The sequence below is a fragment of the Pinus tabuliformis genome, chromosome 8 (genome assembly GCF_031772625.1).
Source record: "Pinus tabuliformis cultivar Carrire ecotype Pingquan chromosome 8, CPIR1, whole genome shotgun sequence".
NCBI classification, from domain to species: domain Eukaryota; kingdom Viridiplantae; phylum Streptophyta; class Pinopsida; order Pinales; family Pinaceae; genus Pinus; species Pinus tabuliformis.
Window position 1 is genome coordinate 19287805 of NC_142294.1, and position 22756 is coordinate 19310560.

At 39.9% G+C, this 22756-nt stretch overlaps 1 protein-coding gene across 1 annotated transcript; it reads left to right on the plus strand.

Annotated features, from left to right (window-relative positions):
* Positions 1 to 3323: 3323 nt before the first annotated feature.
* Positions 3324 to 22168, plus strand: LOC149233940 (protein ESMERALDA 1-like). Its single transcript, XM_089461071.1, has 2 exons — positions 3324 to 4097; positions 21604 to 22168. Exons 1-2 carry the CDS (start codon positions 3708 to 3710, stop codon positions 21643 to 21645), a joined length of 432 nt encoding a protein of 143 aa, XP_089317197.1. The 5' UTR covers positions 3324 to 3707; the 3' UTR covers positions 21646 to 22168.
* Positions 22169 to 22756: the final 588 nt, after the last annotated feature.

Genomic DNA, 22756 nt, shown 5'->3' on the forward strand with positions numbered 1-22756 from the left:
AAGGCGTGGTCTAAAGAAATTAAATGCAATATCAAAATTAAGCAAGGGTGTCCCTTACCCCCTACCCTTTTTGCCATTTACATTGATAAGCTAAAAGAGTGTTTGGAAACTGTAGGATGCAAATGGCCCCGAGCTCATTGGTATAGTCATTATTCTTCTCCTTTATGCTGACGCTATCGTTCTTTTAGCCGAAATCCATGATGATCTCAAGAAGTAACTTAAAATCCTCCATGATTACTACTCCAAGATGGGTATGACGGTTAATACTGGCAAAACTAAAGTCATGATAATTAAATCCAAAACGATCAACAATGGTAATTTCAACGATGATAACAATTACTTAGAGCAGGTTCTTCATATAAATATTTAGGTATCACATTCATCGTCAACTCAACTAGAATTATAGCATTGAGAAAAGAATTGTTGGAGGCTGAAAATCTTATTATGAGCTTGAAACAACTGTAAATCAACTGATCTTTGAATTTGGAGTAAAAAAGGTTCCTCTTTAAGACTCTCATCACCCGTGTTATTTTACATGGATGTGAGGTTTGGGGTTGCAGTATATCCAGAGAGTCATGAAGGAAGATATAGATGATTCAAAAGCAATTTATAACCTACAACCTCAAGATTAAAGGGAATATTCCCTACCTTTTCCTCTTGATCGAAGCTAGCCTTTCCCCCATTGAAACCATGCATATGTTTAGGTATTTGATGTATAAGAAGAAGATTTACAACATGGAAGCCAAGAGGTTCCCCAAAGTCGCTTCTAACTCTAGCCAAAATCCCCACCTCTGTCTCAAGCATGGGTGGCATAAGGATGCCCAGTCTTGACTTGATGATTGAGGGATAAAGGAAGAGATAATCTTGGGGAATAAGGATAGTATTAAAAATATTACTACCTCCAAATTCAAGGATAAATTATGGGATGATAAGGAGCTAGAGGCAAAAATGAAGCTAAGGTATTATAAGGATGTGATCAACCCCACCCTTGCTAAACAAAATTATATTTCTGTCTCAACCAATACTAAGAAGAAAACGAACATTGCAAAGATAAGAACTAATTCTCATGAGATTCAAAGTGAAACTAGGCATTAGTTTATTACCAAAGCACCCTTGGATGAAAGAATTTGTCACCTTTGTGATACTAAGAGGGTTGAAGATGAAAAACACTTTCTCTTAGATTGCCTGACTCTTACTCACATCCGTTCTCATTTCCAAAACATTTGCCACACTACCAACCTTCTTGACTTGTTAAGTCAACAAAACTATAGTGATATTGGAGCACTTCTTTCCCTTATTTTTTATCATAAAAATAAAATATTAAAGAGTCACAATTAATCTCTTACTTTCTTAAGGTCAGATAGACTACATTGGTCTTATTGGACATTAATCATTATCATCATCATCATTATATTATATGTTTATATTGATTGAGGTAGATTGAACATCGATAGTCAACGTTGAGATGAGTTGTAAATTAGTTTGTATTTTGTTGATTAATCACATTTTATCACTTGGTTGAGATTGTTTATGACACAAAGATTGAGATGATTTATAGAGCATGCTTGTTGATCTACTAACATGTGCCTTGATTGATGGGAATTGACTTTGATTGAGTGGAAGTGTTGGCTTCCAACGTTGGTCTTGGGATTGAAAATTTCTCTAGTGAAATTGAATTGACTTGATACCTCAATACAAAGGGTACCAATCAAGTGGTTAGCGCATAGGAAGTGATGTTGTGCCTTGCATGGCTATAGAAATAATTTTAAACAATGCCTTGGAGTTGTTTAAGTCATTCTCAAAGTTGTAAAGGAATTATATAATGCATTGATAATGATTGCTTTCTTGACTTTACTTATAAAATATTTAAAATATATACCAACTAATTAAAGTTTAGTATGAAATTAATAGTTGCAACAACATTGAGAGAATGTTCAAAGATGATGCAAATGCATAATGCATCAATAATGATTGTTTCCTTAACATTACTTGTAGAATACCTAGAATCAATACCAACTAAATTAAAATTTAGTGTGAAATTAATTCATTGTAAAACAACATTGAAAGAATGTTCAAAGACGAAGCAATATCTGTGTCCCCACTTGATGGACTTATATGTAGTAGTGGGATTGCAATTACATCAATTTTGTTTTATTTATGAAATGAGGGTTCAACAAAATAGAAATAGTCATATGATCATACTGTAGGGTAAGAATTTCAGCAAGACTTTTATAAAATGTTACATATGAGTCTAAATATTTGATAAAATACTAAATTAATATCATTGATAAAATACCTATTATTAGTTTTCTTAATAATTTATATGTATTATTATTAGCTTTATTAATAATTTATATAAACCATTTACTAAGATATAAAAATGTAAATACATCGGAATTGTTTAGGTCTCTCAAAGTTATAAGGGATTACACCATGCATTAATAATGATTGCTTCCTTAACCATACTTCTAAAAGATCTAAAATCAATATCAACTAAATTAAAGTTTCGTATGAAATTAATTCATTATAAAATAACATGATGGAGCAATTTCTCAATCCTCACACGATGGAGTTATATGTAATAGATTTTGTTCTATGATTGAAATAAAGGTTAAGCAAAACAATCATATGATCATAAAGTAAAAATTTAAACAACACTTTTATAACATGTTATATATAGATACAAATCCTTGACAAAAATACTAAATCAATATATTTAATAACATACTTATTATTATTAATTTAATTAATAATTTAATAACATACTTATTATTATTAATTTAATTAATAATTTATACAAAATGTTTATAAGGTATAAAAATTAAGAAAAATAATAAAAAATTGAAATTCCAATAACATACCATAATAAAATCATGTTAAATGTTTTTTATTACCATTCCTTTGAATTGATTTATTTCCAATTATTTAAGTGTTTTTTATTATAATTTTTATAAACTGATTTATTTCAAATTACTTTTATTATTTATATTCAAATAACTAATTTTCATTTAAAAATAATAAATATTAATCTTTCCTTTGAGCAAAATATTTACATCTATGTAATTTTATATTCCAAATTAAATTTAAAGTTATTTTTATTTTTATATGCGTTTCAACTTTATAATGAACTCATTAATAATATCAACTTAAAGTTGACAGGGTTTCTATGAACTAACCAAATTTTAGTTAAGCATTAACAGAATGATTTTAACGGTTTAAAGCTGTCTTTTGTAATTTTGCTCATCACATGGGTCTGGAGATTTCCTCACATTCGTTGTCAAAACCACATATGATAATAGAGAAAAAACGGGTCGAGGAGAGGGGCTTAATCTCAGGTTTGATATAAAGAGGCACCGGACATCGGGTTTGCAGCAAGTCAAAGCCTCGAGACCGGAAAGAAAGAGAGACCTGTTAAAGACCGGAGGGCTACCGATACGTGCCAGTCAGCCGTGGTCCCTGGCCTCTGACAGCGAAATAGTACAGGGGACGAGAGTCTCGCAAATCCGTTGAAGCCGAGCCAAAAATTTCGTGATATTCGAACATATTTCTGCGACCATTTCGGAGACAGATTGCGTAAACAGTTGAATTGCGGCTGTCGGAGAGGAAAGAAATAAATAAAGCTCACACGATTTTTTCTTCAGGAGAAGTAACTGGATGCACAGATCCGATTAGAGGCGATGAGAAACATATGCATAAATGCATAAGAAATGCTTGCAAAGAATCGACTCTCGGGCAGCAGTTCGCACAGCTCTCCGTCTCCGCCATCATCGCCTCGCCGGTCGTCGCCAAGGTATGGCGGCAGACATGGCCGGACGAAGAGCGGGCGCATGCAGGGAGTCGGCCCTCCGCTGCCGCCCCGGACATTTTTGCAAAAAGTTGTGTGGCTTCTGCTCTCTGTGCTGTTGAGGCGCCATGGACTTTTCTTGTTTGCCCCGCTCATATATATTTCAGGGATGCTGCTCTACATGGGAACCATGTCGTTCGATATGAGCCGCGTCGTTAAACATCGCCCGGCTCCCGGTTCCGTCTACCGAAGCCCGCAAGTGTTCGAGAACCTCTGGCCCTCAATGCAAGAGGACAACGCCACGTACGATGGGGTTCGTTTTCTAAAATTTTCAGTTATTTTTTCAGTTTTGCGGAAATTAAAACGCGGTGTCATTTCTTCCCCTTTCCAATTTTCTTTTTGTGTTCGAGTCCCGATAATAGGTTCGGTAATTATATATTTATTTAAAGCAGCTCGAAATTTATAGCGATTCCTTTAACTTTGCAGAAATAGCAACGCTCTTTCTGTAAGTGTTTGAATTTAGATATTTTCAGCTTCATTCTGAGTTCAAATCTCGGGAGCAGGTTTAGTTTTTATATGTTTATTTCTATATTTTTTCAGAAATCACAACATATTTTGCCCCAACCTACTTTGGATTAAGTCTCGAGATTAGTATTTTATATTTACTAAAGGCAACTCAAAGTTTCAGCTCATTTTCCAAATTTATAACAATACTCTTTCTTTCAGTAGTTTTAATTTACTAATTTCTCAGATTTATTTGAGTTTAAATATCGTGAATAGCTTCAGTATTTATATATCTATTCAAAGCAGCTAATATTTTTTCGACATATTTTTAATTTGGCAGGAATGACACAATTCTGTTTTTTTCTTCTTCAGTATTTAAATTAAGGTTTCCCAGCCTTGTTGTGAGTTCAAATCTTGAGTATAGGTCAGTCTTGGCATATTTCTCCCAGGCAGCTGAACATTTGTGGTTATTTATTTAAATTTGCAGAAATGAGTACGCCCTTTTTCATAGAGACTTTAAATTCAGTTATTTGGTTCATCTTATTTTATGAAGACTTTAAACTATATTTTTGGTTTAAATCCTCAGATTAGGTCCAGTAGTAATACTTATCGAAAGCTGCTGAACAAATTCAAGAACCATTGAGAAGCTTGAAGCTCAAGTTGTTGACAAATGCTACGAGAGAGTAATCTAAGATGGAGGTTCTGCCAGCTTTGGAACATTGCCACTGGCTTAGTTACTTGGAATTTCATCAGCAGATTTTGTGTTTCATCTTATTTATAGAAACTATAGAGAGATCAATCTTGATGAATTTGTTAGGAGGGCATAGTTCTCGTCCTCTACTATTTAAGGGGATGGGGTATGGAAATACGATTCTATCGGACTTGGACCGTTAGCTGCCTCAATGAGGAAAGTTATTCCAGACTTGCTGATCTAGGGTCAATTGAGACAAGTAGATATCAATTAATTTCAAATGGTAATCTGTGAAACTGTGCCTTGATACATCTATCTGTTAACCTTCGTTTTGAGTTTAAATCCAAATGATGAAAGCTAACAGGTGCTGAATTGTGCTTGTAGTAAAGTAGTTCATGGGACATTTTAAGAAATTTTATGACCCTTATTTAAATTGTCAATAGGTTTTTTGAATTTTTTCTGGGAAAAATCTCCAAGACAGTTAATTCAAACAAAACCCTTGGAGGACACGTACTTCCGATGTTCTTCTTCTCAACCCACTCACACCTTTGTCTGGAATCACAGGTTCATTCACTCACCAAAAACAATTCAAGAATTCAACACTCAATGAACAATTCAATACATCCAACAATATAACCGATCATTCGGTCCCTAGCTTGCAAGAATAAATGTAACAGAACAAAACTAACTGGAGAGTAAGGGGATGTATGGCCTGTGGTGACTCTTGAGGCGGGGGCTCGACTAAACGGAAACCTTCATTATTTTCCTTTCAAATGACATCCTTCATCATACTTCTTTGAGATGCTATCTTATTTGTGGGACGTTCATTTTTAGAATTATTATTCTTTATTCACTTATGCTATAGATACGATTATCCGAGCAAGATAGTGTTTGTTTTATTTATTCTTCCATCCTCAAACTTTCATGCAAAACTATATTTCCTTTACCTCTCTAGTCTGTTTCTTGATTTGTCTCATCTGTTGCTTCACGAAATTGAACAACTACACTTAGAAAGCATCCTTTAAGTAGGCCGATTAGTCTACTTCACTTGCACTTGCAATTTATGTGGCAACCCTTCTATAAATCAATTTACTGTCTTCTCTAAGATGTCCATTTGGAGCTTCACCATGATGTTTTCCCCCGTTGCTAGTATCCCAGGAACTCTAACATGATCTCTTCTGGACTGTGCCAATGTATCCAAAACTATACTTGATGGTCAAGGATATTCATATTTCTTCTGAAGATAACCCAAGATGCATGTCAGTTTGGTTATCATGTGATCACATTTTTCTTCTGTTCAGTGATTAGAAACCTTCAGGCAGTTATTCGAGACACCTTCCCCCTAGGATGGGCATCCCGTTCAGGTAGCTCCAAATGATGGGCCTGAGCGGAGAGGAGGCGAGGCACGGATTTGTCGGTTCACTGCTGGAATGGCAATGGCTCATTCTAGTCTTCACCAGGCCTACTTTATGAAGCCCTTAACTCAGCGGACATCCTCCTTGTTATCGAGACTCATGCGAGCCCAGTCCGACCTCTCCACGACATTACAGGATACCAGTGGGCCGCAGTTTGCAGACAAGAGACACAGAGTTCAGGAGGTGTCAGGGGATCAGGGGGTGTTGCTTCCCTTGTTCGTGATAGCCTCAGGAGCAGAGTATCGGTGGTCGCAACCGATGAGTATGCTAGATTCATGTGGATTCAGATTAGAGCCAGAACATCACCTCCGAGAGACATTTATGTCGCAGTCTGTTACTTCCCACCTATCTCGTCTTCCTACGCTATTCACAATAGCTCAGACAGAGACCCTTTTACAGACCTGTACTCTGACATCACCAGGTTTTCGGCAGTAGGGGACGTCATCCTCACGGGGGACTTCAATGCTCGGACCAGAGACCTCCATACTCCTATTCACGACCGGACAGAGGATATATTTTGCACCGGGGGATTGACCCGACCATGATCGGCATGCACCAGGCCTCCGAGGATCACTTGGGACCCACCACTGCCTATGGGAGATATCTGCTACAGTTGGGAGAATCTCATGAGCTGGTAATTCTGAATGGCCTACCATGTTTCCCATCCTTGCACTTCTTTACCTGCAGACCATTTGGAGGCGGAGCAAGTGTGGTTGACTACGCTATTGCGAACCCAAATCTCCTCCTTTATATCAAAAATTTCTCGATAACCCCCATCCCTCCTGCAAATCATGCACTTCTCTCACTCTCTCTGCAGTTTAACCCCTGGAATCCATCTCCTACTCTTCCCCGTAGCCCTCCTAGGACCACCTTCCGATTTGAGGAGGGTGACCCTGATCTCTTCTCCTCTATCCTCAGACAGACACTCCCATCAGAGTCCCAATTCGCCTCTCTCAGCTCCGCCAAGGACAAATACCAGTGCCTCTCATATGCAATCTGGGAAGCTGTGTTCCAATCCTTCCCCCATTCTACTCGTATTGCCACCACCTCACGCAAACTGGGAAATTGCCCGCAAGAAGCGCCTTTTCATTGCCCATAGGAGACAGGTTCTTTCTACTCTCCTCCTTCGCTCCCCTAAAGATTTTTGGGGGACCATCCTTTCCTGGCGCTCTCCTACCCCTGTCGACCTTGATCCTGCCTCAATGTTCTCTCACACCTCCCAGCTGTATGACATTCGTGGGCAGCCTCTCATTCAGGTTATTCACCCCACCTCCTGCCACCTTTTCTCCGACAAAGATATCAGAGAGGCAATATGGACAATGAATAGCAGCAGGGCAGCAGACGAAGAAGGTTTCCAGGCAGAATTCTTCAAGCATGGACCTTGCCCCCTTGTAGGATATCTGGTGGACCTTTTCAACCAGGTGGTTCGGGATGGATTTCCGGATGGATGGTCACACCACATTATCTACCCGATCCACAAGTCAGGGCCTACTTCCAACCCCAACAACTACAGGACAATCATGGTTGGGCACACATTCTCCAAGCTATATGCTACAACACTCCACAGAACAGTCTCCCATTTCCTTGAGCAGAGACAGCACAGGGCCAAGGGCCAAGCAGGATTCCGCCCAGACCACCAGACGATGGACCACTTCCTTACTCTTCGTGCGGTGATCGAGGAGGCTAGGCATCGATCCTCTAAAGTGTACTGTTGCTTTGTAGACTTTCAGAAGGCCTTTGACTCAGTCCCGAGGGAAGATCTTTTCCAAAGGCTAAGAGAGATTGGAATTTCCTCGACCCTCCTGACAGCTGTCATGCGCCTCTATGAGATCGTCCTTGGCCATCTCTGATAGTCGGAGAAATGTCGGATTTCATCCGAAGCACCATTGGAGTCAAGCAAGGATGCCCCCTTTCTCCTACTTTATTCGGGATCTATATCGATGATGGGTGTCTTTTTCACCAGGTCTTGATTTTCATCCTCCTCTTTGCAAACGATATTGCCCTTATTGCCTCCTCCCAAGAAGGCCTTCAGAGACAGCTGGATGCTCTCGCAGCTTTTTGTGATCGGAGGCATCTAACTGTGAACTTGGGTAAAACCAAAGTGATTATCTTCAATGGAGTCAAGAAAACTTCGGACTTCTACTTCCTATTTAAAGGAGAAGAGATCGAGATTGTCAGCACCTATACATATTTGGGAGTTCAGTTTTCAGGTCCTCGATTTAGCCTGCGACCAGCCCTTCAGCCTCGGATCAACAAAGGGTATGACTCCCTAGCCCTTCTGGAGAGGCAGTGTTTCTGGCACCATTTCGAGGACGTCTTGTCCAAAACGAGCATCATGGACACTTTGATTCGCCCCACAGTGCTTTACGGCTCAGAGATTTGGGGTCCCTCTCTCCTAGAGTCAAATTGGGCTTCAGCGGAGCGGGTCCAGACCCTCCTTTTGTGCTGTTCCATTAGGTGCAAGCAGACAGTTCCTCAGCACATCATTCTAGCAGAGTTCGGGGCTCAACCTTTCTGCCTATAGGTGTTATTCAGGTTATTGTCGCTCCTGCACAGGCTCCAAGGCCTGGCAGACACAAGGAAGGGTCGTGATAGATACCCATATTTAGCATATTGCTTCTCAGAGAACATCGCTCGTATGCAGACAGGCTGATCCAAATGTTGGTACACCGGTGTGACAGAGCTTCTGGAGGCTTCAGGAATCCAGATTGACCATCTCCCTCCTTTTCAGTTCTCTCTGAACGCTCCAGGCCACCTCCTTCCCAATTAGCAAGAGCTGAATAAAATCATTAAGGAGGATATTTATAGACGATACATTCAGACTCTATGGACCAATCCTCCCAATGGGTTGTGTCCAAAAATGGCCTTCTACGCGGAGCATTGCCTGGAGATCATGGATGGGCTCATCATCAGACCCCAGTACACGTTCCAGCATTGGATGCATGCCCTTAGAATCCCCCTTGGGCAGCTCAGAGTTGGGTCTCACAGACTCTGAGTGGAGACAGATCACCACATCGATAGGGCTGATAGGATTTGCCAGTTCTGTCACTTACAGGAGATAGAGACAGAGACACACTTCATCTTTGTATGCCGTGCTTACTACGAGATTCAAGGTCGTTTCCATTGTCTCTATAGGCCTTCTCAGACTTTGACCAGCTTCCTCAGATATGTTGATCCCAGATGCCTTGCACTTTATCTCCAGGAGGCCTTCAGATTTCGGGCCCGTTTTCTTCAGCCCCCTACCAGATCGGACACCATGCAGAAGATCACAGACTTCTTTAGAGCGCTACCATCAGCACAGGGCACCAAAAGAACCATTCACCGACCCACAGACACTGAGACCAGATCATTGTGGTCCCGGGGGGCCGACCCACCAGAATGCACCAGCGCTCCAAGATTGTATCCACCCCTGGGAGGCGCCCTAGAACCTCCAGGCGACAACAACGACAGCCCAGTATGCCCACAGGACAACAGACTTTGACAAGCTTCTCTCAGTTTTCTTCTCTCGACCTTGGATGTTAGGAGTAGGAACTGGATAGGAGACTCCTTTCTTCTCCTTCTTCTTCTTCTCCTTCTCTGCTTCATCGCAGTGCTTTGTTTTGAAGCCGAGAGCTTCTAGCTTCTACATTTACATTTACTTAGATTATAGATGTATTCTCTGCTTTTTAAAAGAAATGTTAAAGGGGACCGTTTGGTCCACCGGCTAGGCATGATGTAATCATTGTAACCAACAGTCCCGTTGACCTATTATGGTCATTTGTTGGACATTAATAAAATTATCTTATCTTATCTTATCTTATGTAATTCTAAACAGAGCTGCGATAAACACTTTCAACTTATAGTTGTCATTTGCAATACCTTGTGCATCCCGAATGGATTTGCAGACATCAATGTGTGATTGTCCATTTCCATACCATCAGTTAACGGCGGTTTCGTGGCATTAGAAACTGTTTCTTTAAATTTATTTCTTCATGCAGAAGGTTTTTTAAAAGAGGAGATGGAAAACTGTGTTACATATTAGTCTTCTCAACATTTCAATCACCATCACGAGATCATCTTCAGGAGACAAATATGCTTGAGGAAATGACAACTTCATGTGATATACATATTATTAATTAGAGGAACAAACTATCAAAGCAAGGTTGACTAGAAGCCAACCTGCCATTATAATTAGCATTAGCACAACCCAACCAATGCAATAAAAATGACTTAAACCTCGTTATTGTTGTGGAGCAGGTGTATATTAGGTTGCCATGTAACTTGAGTTTGAAATCATCCTCTCTATTGAGAATTGAGATTGTTCAGGTTTTTCTCTATTTCCATAGACTCTGATATTGTTGTTCACCTAATGATTAACTTTGGCGATGATTATTGGATTTATTAAGTGGACTTGGTGCTTGGAGTTTTCTGAGTTTTAGGCAAGAGCAGATCTCTTGGTTTTGTTATGCTTAAGGTTAGTGTTTTGTTCATTCATTCTGATTTGAAATTGTCTGCTAGCCTCAGAGATATATTGTCTACCACAGGAACAAGGAATGGTATATATGCCTTTATAAGTTTTTGGGTCTTCTGGGTCCTTCGTTGAGTCCATCATACCCTTGACTATGACAGGGGGGTGAAAGGTGGCTTTGATATTGCCTTTCTTAAGGATCCTGGCTAGTTATGATCCCATTTATGTATGGAAGGGTGGTTTTGTACCATCCTCCCTATTGCACTTGTCCAGGGTGGGGTCTTTTTGCTTTCTTAGCCACTTGATTGAAAGTTTTTACTAGTGTTGTGAACATCTTGATAACATCCCAATTTTATCTCGAAATCACGATTTTTTGGCCTAGCTGATGTTTTTTGATTTTTATTGATATTTTTATGGTATCTTAATTTTGCCGATGTTTGTCGATTTCTACTGATATTTTCCCGATTTTTATGATTTTTTGGTTTTCAGACCCTTGCCAGTTTTATCCCGATGTTGATGTTCGCAACATTGGGTTTTATATCATACCCATTATTTCTAAAAACCATGGAAAGATGGCCTGTTTTTTGCTCCACATGAGACTTGTCAAAGACTCAGATGGCCCGAGTCACAAGAGTATTAATAACAACTACTTCTTGAGCAGGATAGTGATGTGATTTGGCATGTAAGTATCTGTTAGTGTGAGTTATCTTTGTGTAAACATGATGATCTAGAGAGCCAATCTCATTCTTAGTGATAAGGGCATCTAGAAATGCTATGCATTTGTTCTCCTCCATCTCCATTGTGAATTTTATATTATCACCGTGATTGTTCAAATGCTCAAGGAATATATTAAGACTCTCCCTTCCATGCGGATAATTTACATTGTTGTCATCAATGTATCTTTTCCATAGCTTAAACTTCAATGGGCAAGCGTCAATAGCCTTTCTTTCAATGTTCTCTGCATGTAAGTTAGCAATAGCTAGTGATAATGGTGATCCCACTCTATTTGCTCATAAAGAACCCCTTGAAAACTAAAGTAGGTGGATTTCAATCTGTTAAAATTGGCAACTAGGGCCAAATTCCACTTTAGGACAGCTTATTAGATGGAGATGATGATTGCATTAAATTCCTCTTTTCGAGAGGACCAAAACTGATATAAAGATCATCTCATTTGGACAAGCACAAGTGTGATTTTGAATTTATGCTCACACATGTACAAATTGTCAAGGTCGGCCACATCATCATGTAGGCTCAGAAAGCCCAATGAATGTGTCACTTCACCCTCAACGACTTGTATAAATACAAGTGACCTTTCACCTCATTTGGCAACTTCTTCACTCACGTATTCTCTCTTCTTCTCTCATTGGTTTGTACTACATTGAGCATTCTTCTTTCTCACATGTGTGGATCAAGAAGGACGAATTTCAGAAGCTGAATTACAGGGCCAAAATTACAGAGTTGACCGCAGTTTGACCAGCGTTGATTAGTGCCTTCTGGGCATCATTTGACTTAGATCTTTTGGGGATATTTTTGTCTCAGTAGGTTGCAACTTTTGGCATAGAAACCCAGGTTTTTTGAGCACTTTGACCGTAGATTTCAGACAACAGTTTGACCAAGTTTGACTGTTGACGTTGTCACTATTTTGGGCTGACTTTGACCTCCTGATCAGGTTGAGTTTGACTGGGGAAAACTGAGATGTTTTGAGGACATTCTATTGCTGCTTTGACCAACGTTGACTTTTTGGTTAGGGCTGAAGTTTGGCTATAGAAATTGACAGGGCTATTTTGACTTTGAATTAGGCAAGTCAATTTAACTTTTGTACTCTCTCTCTATGCTAAACATTTTGATATAATAATAAGAAGAATTGATCAAAGGGTTTTCCCCATCTTGGGGTTTTTCCTTGGCATTCGCCAAATCTGGTGTCCTCTTGTCTTGGCTTGTCTTCTGCATATTGTTTTATGTTCTATCTACTTTTACTGTCAATGTGATTAATGGTTAATGTGATTGCTACTGGAAATCTAAATTGGAAATTGCTATTGGGGCTTAAGGAACATTGAAGTAATTGTGCTAAGCATAGAACATACCATTATTAACTAAATTTAACATGTTATCAAAGGCTAGGTGAAGACAAAGCCCAAGCAAGAGAGAGAGAGAAGCAATCACTATGAAAAGAGTTGTTGGACAAGAATATTGGTCTAGCTTTAATGGCGACTACATCATCCTTCAAATCCAAGGATAAGCTCAAGGACAGATTCGACTATCATCCATGGAAGATGACTTTGGATTTGACTTTGAAAGAGAATGATGTTATGGACTATGTAAAGGGAAGAGTGGTGGAGCTCAATGCACTTGTTGTTGTAAAGATGAAATATGAGAAATGTGAGGTCAAAGCTAAAAGAATCATTATAGACTTTATTCAAAAGCATTTGGTTGCTTATATTTCTGAGTTAGAAACATCTGAGGAGATGTATGATAAGTTGGTTGGGATGTTCAAAGTGAACAATGCAAATCAAATCCTCTTTCTCAAAAACAAGTTGAAGGATATCGAGATAGACAAAGGGGAGTCTATCCAATCCTACTTCATGAGGATTAGAGAAATCAAGAATGATCTTCTATCTATTGGAGAAGTCGTTGTTGACACGGAGCTCACTCTTATTGCTCTTGGAGGTCTCACAAGAGCATGGGATGCCACTATTCTTAACAATGACATGATTCCTAGTTTCGATGAATTATTGGCTAGATGCACACAGGAAGAGACGGGGATGATGGAGAGGGACAAACCTTCAAATGGAAATGAACCTATTGCTTTCTCCGCTCATGCAAAGAGGAAGAACAATGCTGGTCCAAAGAGACAAGGTCAAGGATTCAAGCAGGGATTCAAAGAAGGAAGAAAAGGAAGGTGCTACAATTGCAACAGGTTTGGCCACTATGCTAGAGAGTGTCCTCACAAGAAGGATACTCCATGGGATGACAACAACAACAACAACAATCACAACAATTTCAAAGGCAATGGCAATCAAAGGAACAACAGGTTCAACAATAAATGAAAGAGGAATGCTCCCACTGCTCGATATGGTAATGGTCGACCTCCCAAAAGGACGAGAAATTCCAGTTATGAGGAGACTAATGTTGTAGAAAAACAAAAAGAATTTTATTTTATTTCCGCCCTCACTACTGCCTCTCCTTCGGATACTTTGGATCATTGGTTGATTGATAGTGGAGCCTCAAGGCACTTCACCGGGTACAAGGAGGCCCTCTCAAATTTGATTGAAAAGAAGACTAATTTGGAGATCATACTTGGAGACAATGCCACCTACCCCATGAAAGGGATAGGGACTGTCACTCTTCACTTAAATCAAGGTCAAACCCTTCATCTACAAGAAGTATTATATGTACCCGATTTGAAGAAGAACTTGGTGTCTATTTCTGTGATGGAAGATAAAGGCTTCAAGGTAGCATTCATTGATGGAAAGGTACGTATTTGGCAAAGAAACCTTAAAGATGCATTTACACTTGGATTTAGGGTTGAAGGTCTCTATCAAGTTGGAGGAAGTCCTTTGGGAGCTATGACTTGTCATACTTCTCTCCAATCTGAATTACGACATCGAAGATTTGCTCACCTTCATTACAAAGCCTTACAGGTAAGGAAGATGAGGTTCGATGGATATAATGTCTTAATAAAGTATAATGGATAAGTGAATTACGTTCTATACGGAAAGATACCAATTTTGTCAAAATGATGAATAGAATATGACTGCCCAACCAACCGCACAGGTATGGCCGAGTTCAACATACATCATGAAGGTGTTTGTCAAGGTTGTGCAGTCGAAAAGCTTACAAGGGGACCATTTCCCTTGAATGAAACTCAAACTACTGACATTCTTCAATTGGTCCATTCTGATCTATCTGGTATGTTGCCTGTAACATCATTAGGAGGATACTTATACTATGCAATTTTTGTGGATGACTTCTCTCGCAAAACGTGGATCTATTTATTGAAGAAGAAGGACAAAGTGTTCAAATGGTTCCGTTCTTTCAAAGCCTTGGTTGAAAATCAAACAGGGAAGAAGATCAAAATATTGAGGACTGATAATGGAACTGAATATGAATCAAATGAATTCAATGATTTTTGTAGAGAGGCTGGTATTAAGAGGGAGGCCACCACTCCATACACTCCTGAGAAAAATGAAGTTACTGAAAGGAAGAATCGAACAATCATAGAAGCCACCCGTGCCATGCTTCATGACCAAGGTCTATCGAAGTTCTTATGGGGAGAAGCTGCCAACACTGTCGTATATGTTCAAAATAGGAGCCCGTATCAAGCATTGGATTTCAAGACACCCGAAGAAGTCTTCTCTGGTAAGAAACCCGATGTTTTTCATTTTAGAATATTTGGTTGTCCTGTGTATTTTCGTGTGCCTAAAGAGAAAGGAAACAAGTTAGAAGCATTTGGGAAGAAAGGAACATTTGTGGGCTATAGTGAAACTTCGAAGGCATATAGAATCTATGTGCTTGGTCAAAGAGAAGTGGAAATAAGCCATGATGTCACTTTCGATGAAGATTCTGCCCTTGGGAAAGCCAAAGATCTCCCTATCCCAAGGAAGGACAATGATGATGTTGTAGGAAAGCAGGATGAATCTCCGACAGATGAACTGATGCCCAATGTTGAAGGCCCGATGGATCCCATTGATCCACCTCTTGGTGATCCCTCTACCTCAAGGAAAAGACCTTTGTGGCTCAAAGATACTCTTGAAGATGCTAAAAGACATATTGCTCCAAGAGGGACATTTCGTGAAAGTAAGAAGTCGAACAGGTATCAAGGGTACTTAGCTGCTATGAGTACTATTGTTCAATCTGAGCCATGTACGTTCGAAGAAGCTGTGAAACACCAAGTATGGAAGGATGTAATGAATGAGGAGTATGAATCAATCATGAAGAATGATGTCTAGGATGTGGTTCCTAGACCCAAGGACAAGTCTGTGGTCACTTCTAAATGGCTTTACAAAATCAAACATGGAGCTGATGGGAGTGCTGAAAATACAAGGCCAGGTTCGTTGCTCGAGGCTTCTCTCAAAAGGAAGGAGTGGACTATGATGAGATATTTGCACCGGTTGCCCAATATACCACTATCCGATCCATTATTGCCCTTGCTGCCTCTCAAGGATGGAGCCTACACCAAATGGATGTTAAGACTGCTTTCTTGCATGGCTCGCTTAAGGAGGAAGTCTACGTAGAACAACTTGAGGGGTTCGAAGTACAAGATCGAAGGACACACATGTGTAGGTTGAAGAAAGCCCTCTATGGGTTGAAGCAAGCCCCTATGGCTTGGTATGAGAGGATTGATAGCTATCTTATGAAGCTGGGATTTACAAGGAGCGATGCTGATCCTAACCTATACTTCAAGGATGAAAAAGACATGCCTCTCATTTTGGTCCTTTATGTGGATGATCTCTTTTTGACAGGTATAGACCCTCTCATTTATTAATGCAAGAGGGAGTTGGATTCTAAGTTCGAGATGAAGGACCTAGGTCTGATGCACTACTTCCTAGGCTTGGAGGTCTGGCAAAAGCTAGGTGAGATTTTCCTTTCTCAAGGAAAATACATTGTGAAGCTGCTCGAGAGATGTGGGATGGTGGATTGCAAGTCTGTGTCCACTTTGATGGAACTCAACTTCAAGAAGCTATGTGGAAGTGCTACTAGGCTTGAATTGGCAAATCCTTCTAAATATAGACAACTTGTGGGGGCCCTGATGTTCTTGGTAAACTTTCGTCCTGACATATGCTTTGTTGTGAATACATTGTGTCAATTTATGGTCGAACCTCATCACATACATTGGATTGCTGCTAAGAATCTCTTGAGATATCTCCGTAGCATAATCAACTATGGACGAAGATACATTGCCAGAAATTTGAGGCTACATGGATACGCTGATGCTGACTGGGCTGGCAGTGTGGTGGATTGTAAGAGCACGTTTGGATGTTGCTTCTCATTGGGGTCTGCTTCAATTTCTTGGATGAGTAGGAAGCAAAAATCGGTTGCTTTAAGCACCGCCGAGGCCGAATACATTGCAGCTAGTATGGCTTGTTGTGAAGCTGTTTGGTTGAGGAAGCTCTTTAGTGAGCTATTTGAGCATGTGTTGGATACCATCATGATTTACGGTGACAACCAAAGTGGAATTCACCTTTTAGAGAATTCCATGTTCCACAACTGCTCCAAGCACATTGATATCAGGTACCACTTTATCTGGGATATGGTACAGCGGGGAGCAATAAGGCTCCAACACATCAAGACTGATGAGTAGGTCGCAAACATCCTCACGAATCCCTTAGGGAAGGTCAAATTCTTAGCCTTCCGTGAGAGACTTGGAGTCGTGGAAAGACCCTCCTATGAGGGTCTCACTTGAGTTGGACACTGAGCTCTAGGAGCTCCTGGGGGCTTGGGGTACTTCTTGGAGCTATGAGTGACCATAGGGTGAGTGGTTCACCTTCCCCTATTGGTGCGCTATGTACAAGGTGAGTGGTTCACCTTCCCCTGTGATACCCCATGATGGTAGACAATTGTTTAGGGTGAGTAGTTCACCTTCCCCTACGATTACGGACACATGTATGTAGGTGAGTGGTTCACCTTCCCCTACGATTGACATATGCATAGGATGAGTGGTTCACCTTCTCCTATGGCATATGAGCAGGACAAGTGGTTCACCTTCTCCTGCTGATGCCCCAACATACGTCTTACCCATGTAGTCTGGGACTCATGGGAAGTACCTCTCATCTGGCCAATGAGTTGGGAAAAGTGGATAGGGACCATAACACTACTGATGGATGCATCATGTACTGCCGTACTCCTTATGTCTAGGATGCATGGTGTTCAACAACTTGATTTGGGACCAATTGAGGTTCTACCTCTGGACTGACTTTTGTCACTCGAGAGTGGTAAGGTCTTGTGACTCACTCTCGATTAATTCTTCTTCATTATTACATCATGGTTCAACAGAGCAGGTACATGACGACAAGATGGCATGATGGTCGACAATGATGATGGATGGATTAGCAGGTGGAATTCTCCCTAGTTGAGAGGGAGTGTTAAAATTGGCAACTAGGGCCAAATTCCACCTTAGGATAGCTCATTTGATGGAGATGATGATTGCATTAAATTCCTCTTTTTGAGAGGACCAAAATTGATAAAAAGATCATCTCATTTGGACAAGCAGAAATGTTATTTTGAATTTATGCCCACATATGTGCAAATTGTCAAGGTTGGCCACATCATCATGTAGGCTCAGAAATCCCAATGGATGTGTCACTTCACCCTCAACGACTTGTATAAATACAAGTGACCTTTCACCTCATTTGGCATCTTCTTCACTCACACATTCTCTCTCCTCTCATTGGTTCGTACTACATTGGGCATTCTTCTCTCTCACATGTGTGGATCAAGAAGGATGAATTTCAGAAGTTGAATTACAGGGCCGAAATTACAGAGTTGACTGCAGTTTGACTAGCGTTGACCAACACCTTTTGGGCATCATTTGACTTCGATCTTTTGGGGATATTTCTGTCTCAGCAGGCTGCAACTTTTGGCACAGAAACCGAGGTTTTTTGAGCACTTTGACTGCAAACCAAATTGCAGGTTGATCGCAGATTTCAGAGAGCAATTTGATCGAGATTGACTGTTGACTTTGTCATTGTTTTGGGCTGACTTTGACCTCCTGATCAAGTCGAGTTTGACTGGGGAAGACCGAGCTATTTTGAGGACATTCTATTGCTGCTTTGACCAACGTTGACTTTCTGGTTAGGGCTGAAGTTTGACTGCAGAAATTGACAGGGTTGTTTTGACTTTGAATTGGGCAAGTCAATTTGACTTTTGTACTCTCTCTCTCTGTTGAACATTTTGATATAATAATAAGAAGAATTGATCAAAGGGTTTTCCCCATCTTGGGGTTTTTCCTTGGCATCTGCCAAATCTGGTGTCCTCTTGTCTTGGCTTGTCTTCTGCATATTGTTTTATGTTCTATCTACTTTTACTGTCAATGTGATTAATGGTTAATGTGATTGCTACTGGAAATCTAAATTGGAAATTGCTATTGGGCTGCTTAAGGAACATTGAAGTAATTGTGCTAAGCATAGAACATACCATTGTTAACTAAATTTAACAACAAACCTTGACCTTTGTTTCTTTATTGGTCAAAAGACTAATTAGGTCAATGGCCTCATGCATCGGGATTTTTGTAAACAAAGAAACCACATCAAAGCTCACTAGGGTATCGTTAGCATCCATTCTTAGATTCTTGATCTCGTTTAGCCAATGGAGAGAATCCTTGACAAACGAATTGGTGTTTCCCACGAGACAACTTGGTCATTAGCAAGAAACCTCAAGAGTTTATGTGTTGGTAAACCAATCATATTTACAGTTGGTCTTTGTTACAACAAAATCTAGCAACTTAGTACAAAGCCTCACTAAGTGACCTAGACAATGTGCAACAATGAGAATCTCACCACTGATACCTCGACAACTGCTCCCTTCGTTTAGGAATTTATGATAATGTGGATTTAAGAGTAATTTCCGGATTTGAGTTCAAATGTTACTACAACTCTTCTAGTGGCTTAGGTCAACCAATAGAGGCTCAAGATAGGTCCCCAGTGCCCCCACACATAAAATCAAGAAATTACATCTATCATAAACTAGCTTAAAAATTTAGAAATTGCAGCAGTAAAACAATTTATGATGGCAGAAAATTTAGCCCTGGAAACTATGATAATAAAGTGTAAAATCAGGGCTAAAATCATGAGTAAAGAAGAGAATAAATTACAACAATTTTCTATGGTTAAAAATGCATATAACAACACTTAAAACCTAGATGGGAGCACGAATTGATGGCTGAAAAACACACTTAATATGATACTTTCCTTTTGGAATGTATTCCAAACAAACCCTAACCATATGACAATAACATCTGAGACAATAAATGCTCAAATATATAATTTTGCTCTAATTAAACCCTCATTTACTGTAGAACAACTAAAAGATGATTTTTAGGGATTTAAGGATTTACACAAGAGATAAGACTATTGCCTTTCTCAATCGAGGGCTAATGGAGTGCAGGAGTAACAAATCCTTGGAAGAAAAGAGATGGATGTGGGTTCAAAGAAACTAAGGGAGACCAACTTGTGTCCCTTAGTCATCTAACCCTAACATCCTTTTATTTCCTTGGACAAACAAGGGAGGGAGCTAAACCTAAGTCACCTAAAAAGAACTTGATGAGAACCTTGCCCCATGGTGCATATTTAGCAACCCTTATCCATCAATGATAAACAAGATCAAAAGGAAGATAACTCACATTTAATGACATGCACCATCAAAATTCACCAATAATCATCCATGAAAGAGAATGATCAACACCATAAACTTTCCCAAAAGAATTCACTTGATTAGTGCTCCATAGAAAGAGAGAAAAGACAAGTTAAGACTCAAGAGAAGTGATATCTCTCCAATGTGCAATTGTCTCAAGTGAGGAGAGTGCTCTCTTATCTATACTAGGGTAACCAAGTGCTTTTCCTAAATTAGGCTAATAGTTCAGTAAAAGCCCCTAAAATGACAATAATCCATGATACAAGATGGATAAGTCATCAATCCAACCCTCAAAATAGCCTCAAAGATGAAGATATAATGCTAAAACAAGAAAAATGCCTTTAAAAAGGCCACATGTGTGAGTATAGAGGCTTCCAAAGAGTGACATCATTTCCAAATGGCATGCCTCCCCTCAAAAGGTGCAACGAATCATCAAATAACACGTCTCTAAGTCCAAGGGTCGTTCATCATCAATAGATGCCTTGTCAAGCCCAAAATCATTTATCTAAGCCCCATGTCAAGGACAAAGTACTTAGTCATCTCCAAGAGGCAATATCCTAGCTCAAGCAACAATGTTGAAGGTGACAAAGGTGGAGAAAGGTCTTTGGAGGTGTTCCAAGTCATCATCAAGCCCAACACTAATCATCAAGTGCACAATGTACATCAACGAAATGTGGTTGTCATCACCAATGTCCTCCAAAGGAACATGTACAATATGGAAACATTAATCATAACTCAAGGAATTGAGTGAGATCAAATCATCAAGCATACAAGAGTCATTGAAACATAAGAAGTGAACAATATTCAATGCATAAGCCACGTAAGTAGATCACATCAGGTATCCTCTTCAAACTTCACACTAGCTTATGATGTTATATGAGTTGCTGGATTTAGGTATGGGAGGGTTATCAATTACTCTTATTAGGTGCTTCCAAGCTCCAAGGGGAGAAACAATTCCTAGGTCAGCCCTTCAATCAATGGTGAATGTGATGTGATATGGTCATGGAGTGGACTGCATAAGTGGTGTTAGAGCCATTACTAGGTTATACAAGACCTTGATCCATGAGCGCCTTTATGAAGAGAGTGCTTGCATTTACTTGAGTTGCTCTTTCCTTGGCACTGATTTTTCCACCCCTTACTTAGCCTTTTACTTTGCTTTGATTAGCTTGTTCAACAAGCTTTCATTGATTTCATTTATCCCCTTTTGGATGGGCAATTCATTGTTCATAGGTTTTGGGATGTTCTTAAGTCCCTTTTATTTTGATAGATCATGATAAGAATGGCACTGGGGTTGATGGGTCTCACATGAGGGGGTAGAGCTCAAGCTAACTTGGTTTTTGATTATAATTCATCCCTTGCCACATTTTTTCATTCTGACATTTGGCACATGTTCTTTATTTGTTTCTTTTTGCAGCTGCATCAACCTCTAGGCATTTTCAAGCCTCTCTTCTCATAGGATGAGACAAGCAGGGAACTAATACAAGCGACTAACAACAACCAGCTCAAAAGGTAGGACTACAGAGAAAGGGGATGCACGGAAGGTGTTAAGTATTGAAGAACATGGTCACACTATCTCAATCTAGGCCTCCTATTTGTGCCCCTCTTGGACAGTGAAAGAAAAGCCCCGGGTTGGTCACACTTGACTAGAAGGAGAAGCACCACCAAGGTGAAATAAGGAAACAAGTATAACTTCTGATCATATGATTCATTTTCCAACTTCAACACATGATCCCTTTTTAAATGCCTAATGCATTAAATGAAAACACAGCCTATGAAATCATGACTAATGTACCTGATGTGTGTTGAACCACCAACATTGGATGAATATGTTGATCTGGCTAAATGAGCTGTGCATATGAGAAGCAAGAGGCATCAAAGGGGCTGCTCAATGTGGAGAATGCTGGTCATGGAAGCTGATTGCTGACGAATGGCTGGAAATTTGCAGCATAGGAGAAATTTTTTCTCCTAGGGTTACCCGTGTATGGATGAGTAACAGGTATCGATGGTCCTTGATCTTTATATATCTTGGGTAACCCATATACACGACATGTCTTGGAGTTTTTGCCATTTGGACATAAGTTTTAATTTTGAGCTCTCATCAATAGATGGTGGTTTCTTGATAACCTCGACCTCTTTAATCATCTTGCTTTGGTTTTTATCAAGTTTTCTGTAGCTTCTGTTGGTTGTCAGGTTTTCCAACATCTTGTTGTCATAATCTGTTGTATTCATAATCACAGCTGCATTCCCCTTGTCACCTTGGAGGATTAAAGTATCCTTATTCTTTCTTAGTCTTTTAATGTGACATCCTCATCCTCATCCTCATCCTCATACCCTTCTTATCCCTATAATTCATTCTTGTCTTATGGTCTTCATGGTTTTTAATCGGAGGATTTTTAGTGGCAGTTTCTACATTGCATATCAAATCTTCGATGGAGATCTTTGCTGCCACAATAGCAAAGTTCATTCCATAGCTAAGAACCCTTTTTGTGGATGTATCTAGGAGGGGTGGTTGAAGAGGTTGATAATAGTGGTTTTTGTCCATGCCTCTCACATCCTGGAGGCTGCAT